The sequence below is a fragment of the Nothobranchius furzeri genome, chromosome 11 (genome assembly GCF_043380555.1).
Source record: "Nothobranchius furzeri strain GRZ-AD chromosome 11, NfurGRZ-RIMD1, whole genome shotgun sequence".
Taxonomy (NCBI): domain Eukaryota; kingdom Metazoa; phylum Chordata; class Actinopteri; order Cyprinodontiformes; family Nothobranchiidae; genus Nothobranchius; species Nothobranchius furzeri.
The window spans coordinates 39,542,647-39,553,929 of NC_091751.1; the positions used below are offsets into that span (position 1 = coordinate 39,542,647).

The 11,283-nt window shown below is 41.2% G+C and overlaps 1 protein-coding gene across 1 annotated transcript; it reads left to right on the plus strand.

The window, feature by feature from the left end:
- The first annotated feature begins 4,675 nt into the window (after positions 1 to 4,675).
- Positions 4,676 to 9,874, plus strand: LOC129152214 (sodium- and chloride-dependent GABA transporter 3-like). The gene is made up of 15 exons (XM_070541877.1): positions 4,676 to 4,710; positions 4,815 to 4,942; positions 5,731 to 5,916; positions 6,014 to 6,148; positions 6,234 to 6,371; positions 6,467 to 6,554; positions 6,754 to 6,886; positions 6,952 to 7,086; positions 7,485 to 7,588; positions 7,665 to 7,789; positions 7,869 to 7,981; positions 8,075 to 8,212; positions 8,287 to 8,389; positions 8,495 to 8,595; positions 8,892 to 9,874. The coding sequence occupies exons 1-15, from the start codon at positions 4,676 to 4,678 to the stop codon at positions 9,075 to 9,077; spliced, it is 1,848 nt and encodes a 615-aa protein (XP_070397978.1). The 3' UTR covers positions 9,078 to 9,874.
- The last annotated feature ends 1,409 nt before the right edge of the window (positions 9,875 to 11,283 follow it).

An 11,283-nucleotide genomic window follows, 5' to 3' on the forward strand; every position in this document is an offset into this window, starting at 1 on the left:
GCATGCAGCGACAGTGGAGAGGAAAACTCCCTTTTAACAGGAAGAAACCTCTAGAGGATCCTGGCTCAGTATAAGCCATCTACCATGACACACACACACACAGACACACAGACACACACACACACACACACACACACACACACACACACACACACACACACACACACACACACACACACACACACACACACACACACACACACACACACACACACACACACACACACACACACACACACACACACACACACACACATTGCAGCATAACTACAGAGATAACCTAGCCTTTTTAGATGGATGTATGTTGGAGGCAGGGCAAGGCAGAGCCATCTTTACTGACTGTATTCTCCACTTCCCTCTACTCCCACACTTGTCCAGATCTGGGCTAACATCACATTTTAACCATAGGCCCTATCAAATAAAAATGTTTCAAGCCTTAAAAGTAGACAAGGTGTCTGCCTCACTGGGAGCTGGTTCCACAAGAGAGGAGCCTGATAACTAAACAATCTGCCTCCCATTCTATTTTTAGATATTCTAGGAACTACCAGTGAACCTCTGTCTGAGAAAAAAGTGCTCTGTTAGGAACGATCAGATTACTGAAGTATGATGGAGCTTGATTTATAAGAGCTTTATATTTGATCTTAAAATCTATTCTGAAAGTAGCAGGATGCCAGTGTAGGGAAGCTAAGACAGGAGAGATGTGATCTCTCTTTTGAATTCTCATCAGAACTCTAGCTGCAGCATTTTGAACAAGCTAAATACTTGTTGATGAAACATGGCTTTTCACCAATGCAATATATGGTGAGAGAATGATGCATCTAAAAGCAGCTTTTTACCTCCACCGTTCTTGTAGCAGAGATAAGGAAACCTCCAGACATTTCCCAGTCCCACCACATTTCCTGCAACAACCAAAAGATATTCTATTTTATTGGCCCAATGTCCTCTGTCTTCATCCCTCGATGGGTCCTGTGACATCCTTCTCTCTCTGCCCATCTCATGTCGTTTTTCTTCCTTCATCTGATTTTTCTGAGCAACAGCAAATGTAGTTTTAACACTTTTTTTTTTAATTTTGAGCGTCTTTGAATAATTCAAGCTGAACTTTGCACCTTTTTTTCTTCCTGAATTCAGTTAACTTGGTGTTCCATTAAAGAATGTCTCTGTCTCTCTGTGTTTGGAGGGATTTCTCAGTAATATCTCAGCTGAAATGACAGGGTTAGTGTGTGCTGACCACATATAACAGTTCTGTTTGACAACAGGTGAAAAAACCAAATGATAGTTGCTTATGAAGTCTAACCAAATTTACAGTCGGGCCATCAAAATGTTGGTGCGACTCAGTACAGGACTAACCGTTACCTGTGATTGTTATCATTTACATTTTTTATTTTATTTGAGTGTTTTAGTAATTGTCATTGTCGTGTTCAGCTGAAGGATCATCAACAGAGTCAAAAGTGCTCAGGGAGGTAAAGGACAGACTAAACTGTTTTTTAAAGTTTATAACACTCCCACTGTCTTCATGGGTGACCCCGCCAAGAAAGTTGACCATTGAGCAGGGTTGATGGTTTATCCCTTGAGGTCCACGTGGCAGGAGTGAGGAGTGAGCACCACCTCACCCCTGCCACGTGGACCTCAAGGGATAAACCATCAATCCTGCTCAATGATCAACTTTCCTGGCGGGGTCACCCATGAAGAGTGGGAGGGATAATTGTGGAAGGATTATTATCGGTCCATTCATTCTGCAAACATCAGAGTTTGGTTACTCAGGTGAGCTCATGGAAGTTCACTGAATCTTATTCTCAAAACTGAAAGAACCCACATAAATTACCTGAACATTTTATTAAGTCTCTGCGACTGGGGCAGCAGTTGCTCAGGAGGTAGAGCGGGTTGTCCAGCAATCAAAGGGCTGCTGGATCGATTCTGGCCCCGATTCCTTGGGCAAGACACCTAACCCGCCTTGCCTGCTGGTGGTGGTCGGAGAGCCCAGTGGGGCAGAATGTATGGTAGTTTCTCTCATGTCAGTCTGCTTCAGGGCAGCTGTAGCTACAATGTAGCTCATCAACATCTTCGTGTGAATGATTTTTACGGTAAAGCACTTTGGAGTCCCCTGATTTAGAAAAGCAAATTCATGCAGCACATGTGGCAGTGACCATGGACATGACATCTCCATTCACCACTCCCACATGACGCACTCCAGGAATATTAGATATAAGCCACGTCTCCGGTCCACCGGAGGACGGTCCACGAAGAGGGTTTCAGTGAGAAGCCGAAACTGTTGGCAGGTAAAGAGATTTTTCACACCAATTCTCTAACTAATACTCTGTGCCTACTACAAGAAACTTGTATTTCACAAATGTAATCATTAACTATCATTATTTATGCTGTTGCGTTGTTGTCAGTATTGTTGTGCCCCACTTATCCTGCCTCTGGATTTCAGATATCAGGCCTTATCTCATTGTGAAATAATACAGACTATTTAAAGCCATACTATGCAACTTTTCCCTATTTTTAAACCCTTTTCTTGAGCCAGTATGTGCTAAAATTACTCTTTAGTAAGTAGTAAGTAATTTTTTTATATATAGCACTCATCACAGACATAGAATCACAAAGTGCTTCACATAGATCAAAACAAAAGAAAACATAAAGTCATAAAATCATAATAATCTCAAAACAGAAATAGATTAACATCAGAAAAAATAAAGTCATGAAATTATAAAATATCACAAAACGAAAGATGATTACAAATTTGAGTTAAAAATATGAAAACAAAAGATTTATGTGAAAGCAGCTTTAAATAAAAGGGTCTGTAGCTGTTTTTTTAAAGGTGTCGAGACTGTCAATGCTACGCTAGGATAAAGGATGATCATTCCAAAGTCGGGTTGCAACAGTGTGGAAGGAGCGTTCACCTCGACTTTTTTATCTGGTCTTTGGAACTTCTAGAAGGTTCTGGTGTGTAGACCTGAGGGCTCGGGTTGGAGCATAAGGCTTTAACAGTTCAGTAATATAGGGAGGAGCTTGACCAGGAAGAGCCCTGAAAGTTCTAGTCAGAATTCTAAAATGAACTCTAAAGTTAACGGGTAACCGGTGGAGAGAGATTAGAATAGGAGTGATGTGTGCTCTTCTGTTTGCTCCAGTTAGGAGCCTCGCTGCAGAGATTCGGACCAACTGAAGGCGGTCAAGGGCTTTTTTGTTAAAACATTTGAAAAGTGTGTTACAGTAATCTAGCTGGGAGGAGATAAAGGCATGGATAACCATTTCAAGTTCATGTTTTGACACCAACCTTCGCATTTTGGTGATAAAAAAACAGTGTCGGACCAGTGTTTTTCAGTGGCTTTCAAGAGACATTGATTGGTCAAAAACAACACCCAAATTCCTCAAGTTTGACTTGACAGCAGGGAATAAATGACCAAGTTTTTGACTAATCAGGGCAACCATGCTCTCGAGGGCAGTGATCAGACATTCAGTCTTGTCAGAGTTTAACTGAAGGAAGTTATCTTCTAGCCAGCTGGTGATAGCTGATAGACACTCTAGCAGTTCAGACAGTTTATATAACTCAGAATCCTTAAAAGAGCAGTACAGCTGAATGCCATCTGCACATGGGTGACAAGAGACATTATGAAAAGAGTCAATTATCTGTCCAAGAGTGTATGTACAGCAGAAACAAGAGTGGTCCCAAAACAGAGCTTTGGGGTACTCCACAAAACAAACTGGTAGAATCTGACATGATTTGGTTTATACAGACACTGTAACTTCTGTTAGAAAGGTACAATCTAAACCAGTCTAGAACAGTTCCAGAGATCTCCGCCGAGTCACAAAGTCTGTCTTTACAGGGTTAATGAAAAGTCACTCAGACCCCCACCGCCCTCTGTGGCCAGAATACTGCATTTGCAACTTCAAGGTGCTGGTCCGATCTGTTGGATTTAGAAAAAAATGTTGCTGACATATCTGGTACTGGAGTCTGCTTCCAGCATGATTCTAGGAAGTTTCATATCATGAACAGCTGATTTGTTTAATTTAGTGATGAATCACTCCTGCAGACACTGTTGAAGGCTGAGGAGACATTTCATCTGTTAGATTAAGGTGTTAAAAAGACAAATGCACAATCAGGATATACGTATTTCTTTTGGTTCTACTAAATGTAGACACTAGGGGGTGCTAAAAGCAAGCCAAACCTGCTAAACATGTTTTGAAAGGGAAACTGTGCAGTTTTGGCTTGCTTTTAGCACCCCTTAGAGTCTGTTATTAATTCATTGTTGTAAAAGCAAAACTGAAACTAATCTTCTCGCTGTGTATTCGTCTTTTTAACATCTTAATCTAACAGCTGAAATGTCTCCTCAGCCTTCATTAGCTTCTACAGGTGTGATTCATCACTAAATCAAACAAATCAGTTGTGTTCACTATCTAAAACATGCAGGAAAAGTGCTGGAGGAAGACTGCAGCACTGGCATGTCAGTTCCACATGAGTAAGGTTAAAGTGGGACCTAGCAGGTAGAAGTCTGACTGACATTTCATTAACCCTGTAAACGGTAATTTTAGCACATACTGGCTCAAGAAATTATTTAAAAATATGAAAAAGTTACATAGTATGGCTTTAAAGTCAGGCGAGTCATTGACCCACCCTTCCAACAAGTGTGTCATTAGGGTTTTAATCACTTGATAAATTCTTCTTGACGATGCCAACATGAGTAGTTTTGATTGTCCCTACATGGTGGCACTGTCAGTAGCAAAAATCGTTTACCGGTTCAGACTGTGACTTTTTTAAATGTTCAAAATGGAGGCACACTATTTGTGATATTTTCTGTTATTGTAACTGTCTGTAGAAAGCAAATTTCTTGTCTGGATCCTCTCCATCTAGCAGACCTCAATTTCCTGGTTCTTTATTTCCAGGAGAGGAATACCAATGATACTCTGTTCCTGACACACTCCCAAAATGACCATTATTCAGTAGGTGTGTTTAAATTGGTCTATACAGAAAAAGCACAGAAACACCTTGACCCCCTAAAGACACCCCCATGGTCATCAGTCAAAAAGGGCCCAGATTCTCCTCATGCATTAATTTTAATCCTTAGATTGGTCCTCCCCATCTGGCGACACAGTTCATTTCTAATGGGTCAGTACATGTAAATGTGTCAACACCTGTGTGCGTCACAAATCTGATCTTACATGAAGAAGATGTGAAAACCGTGGGTGTTGATGTATTTAGTCTGATTGTGTAAACAACAAACACTCTGGCACAGTTTCTGTACTGGACAGATAGACAACAGGGACACGGCCTAAGCCACATTCCAGAGATTAAATTAATTATCCATTAATCCCTACTAAAGAGAAATTTTCAGATAATTTTTTTTAAATATAAAGTGCCAGGCTTTATTTTGTGTGCAGGTATGGAATAAGAACTGTACTTTGTAAATGCACATTTTCCTGAAAATCTTTCCACAGTTAACTGAACAACTCCCGAACAAAATTGTTATTTTAAATCTTTAGTTGTGTGAAGCTATGAAGACCACTCCTCATACATTTGTGTACATACAGATTTAAGTTAATAAACAGAAACACATTTTTGTCTTGGTTTTGTAAAAACTGGTGATGCTTTCCCTGGGTTCTACCTGCTCTTACCTTCCTATCTCTTTTGATTATTACGAAGACCAGAATGGACCAAAGTGCCGTTTGATGTATTCAAATACAATCAAATGGGATAAAACACTTTAAATGCTGCATTTGTTGTCACTCATATAGATCAGATGAAAGACGAAAGAGGACGTGAGATGAGCAGAGAGGGAAGAAAGACGCGGGACCCGACGAGGGACAGAGACAGGGGACATTGGGCCAGTAAAATAGAATATGCTTTGGTTGTTGCAGGGAATGTGGTGGGCCTGGGAAATGTCTGGAGGTTTCCTTATCTCTGCTACAAGAATGGTGGAGGTAAAAAGCAGTTTTAGATGCACTGTGTTGGATAAATGCCAAGTTTATTTTATAAAAATGTAAAAGGTGTTTTTTTTTTGCCTTTTACTATCCATAGGTGCCTTTTTGGTCCCATACACTGTGTTTGCGGTGGTGTTTGGGATACCTCTGTTCCTTTTGGAGACTTCAATGGGTCAGTATACTCAGGGAGGATTCATTACCTGCTGGAGGAAGATCTGCCCACTGGCACAAGGTGAGATTATGCATTTCTGAACAACAACATTAAAAGTTCACATAGAAAAGGTCAGCAAAAGGGATTTCTTCCATCTTCATTTCAGGAATCGGATATGGATTTTTCGTGATGAAACTTTATGACTTCTGCTATGTTCTGGTCCAAGTCTGGGCTATGTTCTACCTGGTGTTCTCCTTCAGTGCCCATCTCCCCTGGACCAGCTGTGACAACACCTGGAACACAGGTAGGACATAAATTTACTCCAAACTAAAACAGTAGAATATTATTTCCTGACAATACTGATAAAAGTTTCTTGTTTTTCTCTTCAACAACATCAAGAAAATTGTCTCGAACTTCAGTTTTTCATTTCACCAAACATAACGGCAAATCTTACCAACACCACCTCTGCAGCGACTGAGTTCTGGGAGTGAGTCCAAATTACTTCCCCCTGATCGGGCATTATGACATTTAGGCTTTGTAGTTCAGATATCTGTAGGGTTTAACTAGCTGACGGTCAGTTAGGTCCAGTTTATCCAGATTTTATTTCCTATCCATGTACCTAAACATTTTCCATACACAGAATAAATGATAGCATGTTTAACCTGAGATTTATTGTTTTTCTTAAGACAGAGAGTACTACAAATGTCATCAGGCATCGAAGAGCTGGGCAGCTTGAGCTGGGAGCTGGCCTTGTGTCTCCTGGCCAGCTGGATGTTCTGTTTTTTTAGTATTTCTAAAGGAATCCGATCTTCTGGAAAGGTAAAAGAATGAATGAACATTTGTTTATTTTTTAAATCCACTAACCTCAAGTTTATATTTTATAGGTAGCATATTTTACAGCCACCTTCCCTTATTTGATGCTCCTCATACTACTGATCAGAGGTTTGACTCTACCTGGAGCGTGGGATGGTATTTACTATTACTTGTATCCTGATATAACTCACCTGGCCAACCTCAAGGTACGTTGCTTGCTTCTGATGCGCACACTGTCATGTACACAGCAGCAACAGGAGTGGCAGAGAATGAAAACGTTTTTTCTGAGAGATCTGCATGTCCTAAAGGCTGAAAAACCAAGTTATTGTGGGTACTTTTTCAGACAGTGCCACGATGGTTTGGATCACATTTTCCTTTCTTTAAAGCATCAAAAACATAAAAAAATAAAATGAAACCATCATTTGAAAACTACTTTAACCAAGCAAAGTATCCCTGCTATGTTTCAATGGAAAAAAACTCAATCAGATAAGCAGCTTCTTAAAATGTAATTGAATTACTAATGCTTTATTTCTATGCCCCAACATGTAACAACCAGTCATTCTACAATATGATTCTATTAAAATGTGTATTTGGTCTACTTTAGGTGTGGATAGAAGCAGGATCCCAGGTACTTTTTTCCTACTGTCTAACCACAGGAACCCTAAATGTTCTGAGCAGCTACAACAGATACAACAACAACTGTTACAAGTAGGTTGTACTATTTTGTGGTAAGTTGACCTCTGTTGATACCTGTGCTTATATAAAGTTCTGTTTTGACCTTCAGGGACTGCTTCTGGCTCTGTCTGCTGAACAGTGGAACCAGTTTCATTGCTGGGTTTGTGGTTTTCTCTGTACTGGGATTCATGGCTCAGAAACAAGGAGTTACTGTGGACGTTGTGGTTGATTCAGGTATTTACATGTAGGACACCTATTGAAATTATTTGAGGAGCCATGAAAGAAGCTGATGATCTTTCTTCTTGACTTTCAGGTCCAGGTTTGGCCTTTATCGCTTACCCTCAGGCTACAGCCTTGATGCCTTTACCACAGTTCTGGAGCGTCTGCTTCTTCCTGATGCTGGTTCTTCTCACTGTCGACACACATGTAGGTGTCAGTTTTTGTTGCAATAACAAGTTAACAATTATCTGGTATTACTGGGACACATGGAGCTCACTTTTGATTAATGTTTGTCCCCAGTTTGTGTTTGTGGAGAGTTTCATCACCACAGTGACTGACATGTTTCCAAAGCTGTTTCGTGTTCCAGTGAAGCGACAGATCTTGGTCCTCTTGGTCTGTTTGTCCAATTTCTGCTTACATCTGAGTTTGGTTACTCAGGTGAGCTCATGGATCCTCACTGAATCCATAAAAAACTGAAATATTCTCCTAAATCTGATGCCCCCTGACATTAGGGAGGAATTTACATCTTCCAGCTGATTGATTTTTACGGTTCCACCAGAGTCTGCCCAAATTTTATGGCAATATCTGAATGCGTGGTTGTGTGTTGGGTATTTGGTGAGTACAAACTTAAAAGCTTCCCAAGCTGCTGTTTGTTTCAAATCTTTTTTTACTTTTTGTAAGTCAAATGTTGTCGGTTTTGTAAACTATGAATTTGATCAGGTGCTGACCGCTTCGTTAACGTTATTGAGGACATGACAGGGTCCAGACCTTCAGTTTTCTTCAAACATTGTTGGAAATACGTAATTCCTCTGCTGTCTCTGGTGAGTCTAAGGGTTTGAACATCCCAGGGAATTGCACGTGGGCTCATAGCTTTAAGCAGATCGTTGAGAAAATTTGAATTAATTAGCTTTAACTGGTTTAGCTGTTTTTGTCAGTTTCCTCATTTAGATTTTTACATATTTAACCCTATAGTGTGATGACAGAAATCTTTTCCCTGTCTGGGATGACATAAAATGTTTTTATTTTTGTTTTAAATAAAGACTTTTTCACTTGAAATGCTTTATATGAATCTTTATCTCCACATTTTAAAATCCTAAATCAATATGTAACTTGGCAGATGTCCATCATCTTGTACCTGGTTGATTACCAACACCTGAAGGTGAACAACGTGTACGTTTACCCTGACTGGGCGTACGCTCTGGGGCTGACCATGACTCTGTCCTCTGTTCTGATGGTCCCGCTCTGGGCAGCTGGACAGATGTTTAAGACCCCAGGAACTTTCAGACAGGTTGGAGCCCAATGAAGTAACTTCTGCACAACATCAAAGGGAAGACAACAAAAACACAAAATAAGTCATAATTGTTAACAATAATTCTACCAACACCACATTCGGACACACAATAGAAAATCAGATGATATTTTTCAGCTCTCCCAGGAACAGTTTTACATATTTGTGTTTTAAAACATGAGTTTTCTTTTTAAGTTAACAGGAAAAAGTTTTGTTTGCCTCAACTCTTACATCTTTCTGGCATATCCTCTTATATTCCAGCGTTTGCACGTCCTCTGTACCCCGGCTGAAGACCCACATGGACACGAATAAAATCTCAGCCGAGGAGCTCTGCAGTCTGGATCGGATCGGCAAAATCATGATAAAATGTTTGAACGACAGGAGTATAAACCTCTAGTGATGTAAAAGTTTCAACCACATAAATCAATTACATCCATCATCTTCTGCTTATCCAGGATCGGGTCGCAGGGGGCAGCCTTCAAGGCCCAGACTTCCTCAGCTGCTTGGGCCAGCACCTCTGAGGATAAATAAATAATAAATTACATTTAATTTGAAACAAAAACTCAACAGCAAGACAACAAAGACAAGGCCAATGCTGTAGTGATGCTCAGGTTTATAGTTACACAGTTAATTACATAATTTAATCAACAGACTGCAGCAGTAAAAGTGATGACTCCAATAGACAACTAAATATCTGTTTTTTGTTGTATTTATGTTTGTGGTATTTAATGTTATGCTTCTGTTCACATTCCTTTCCTCAAAAAAACTCACATAATCTAAATTGCTGGCTTCTGGAAAAGACATTGGTTCACTTTCAGTCTCAAAATGTGTTCTAGTTAATTTTGTCCTTAATGAGACAATGTGTAGTTCTTACTTTTAATTTCTGGAAATATCCATTAAAACATTGAAAATGAATAAAATGATGTCCAGTGGTTGAAAAATATTGGTGGCTTCGTAACATATACCCATAAAACTTTGTGTCTAACGTACATAGAGCGCGGGTCTAGCGTCTTCTGGGGATGCCATATTAGACACCATCTCTGTGTCCGAATCCACGGGCAGGATGCTTGTGAGTACGGGTCCTCCTTGCCGGGTCCTTAATAGACCTCCAAAACCGGAAGTCAGCGGCTCTGAATTCAGACAGTTCTAGGGTGTTTCTCAATGTCAAGGAACCTTGCCTTGATGTCTTGGCCCCGCCCCGGTTGCCTAGGAGATACGTCATCAGGAGCTGCCAAGATGTGTTCCAATCGGTTCTTATGTTCATGTTCTACCGAGGCATGTGTTCTCCGTTTGTTACATTACCAAGCACTGCGCTGGAAGCAGAGGTGATGGACATGTCTTTCAGGTAGAACCTCACAAAGGAGCAGGGTGAAGCCCATGAAGCTGCTAAAAACAAATGTCAGAGACAAATATTCCTCCCTGGAGTGCCACCGAAGAAGATACACTTCTTGTCGAGTGAGCCTTCAACCTTTCTGGTGGTTCCAACCCTGAAGAGACATATGTGAGCGAGATGGCATCACACAACCAGTGAGACAGGTCCTGTGAAGACAGGGACTGACCAAGGGAGTTATCCCTATAATGCACAAACAGGTGATTCGAGCGGCGAAAAGCAGCGGTGCGGGAGACATAGCGTCTGAGAACGCGCAATGGGCACAGCAGATGAGATGCCGCCTCCTTCTCCGAACTGTGAGGAGGGGTGAAGAACCCATCCAGTGTAATGGATCTTGATCTGAAGGAACTGGTAAGGCTCTTAGGAGTGAACGCTGGGTTGGGGCACAAAACAGCCGAACCTCCATCATCCCGAATCCTGAGGCAGGCTGGGGCGACAGACAGAGCAGCCAGGTCGCTCACTCTCTTAAATGAAGTCAGAGCCAGCAAAAGTTTTAAGAGATAAAAATTTCAGCGAGACATGATCCAGCAGTTCAAATGAGACCGACGCCAGTCCGCGCAAGACCACCACCAGGTCCCACTGAGGGACTAGTGAACGCTGCACAGGTCTGAGGTGTCTCACGCCTTTCAGAAAATGTTTGGTAAGGGGGTGGCTGAAAACATCTATTCCAGAACCCTTGATGACATGAAGAAACAGCAGCCGCATATGACTAAACAGTGCTGAAAGCCAGACCCTTGTTCATCAGCACTTGTAAAAATGACAACATGCTGGCCAAAGGGCATGATAGCGGGTCCACATGCTGTTCCTGGCACCAACGCTGGAAGGCAGCCC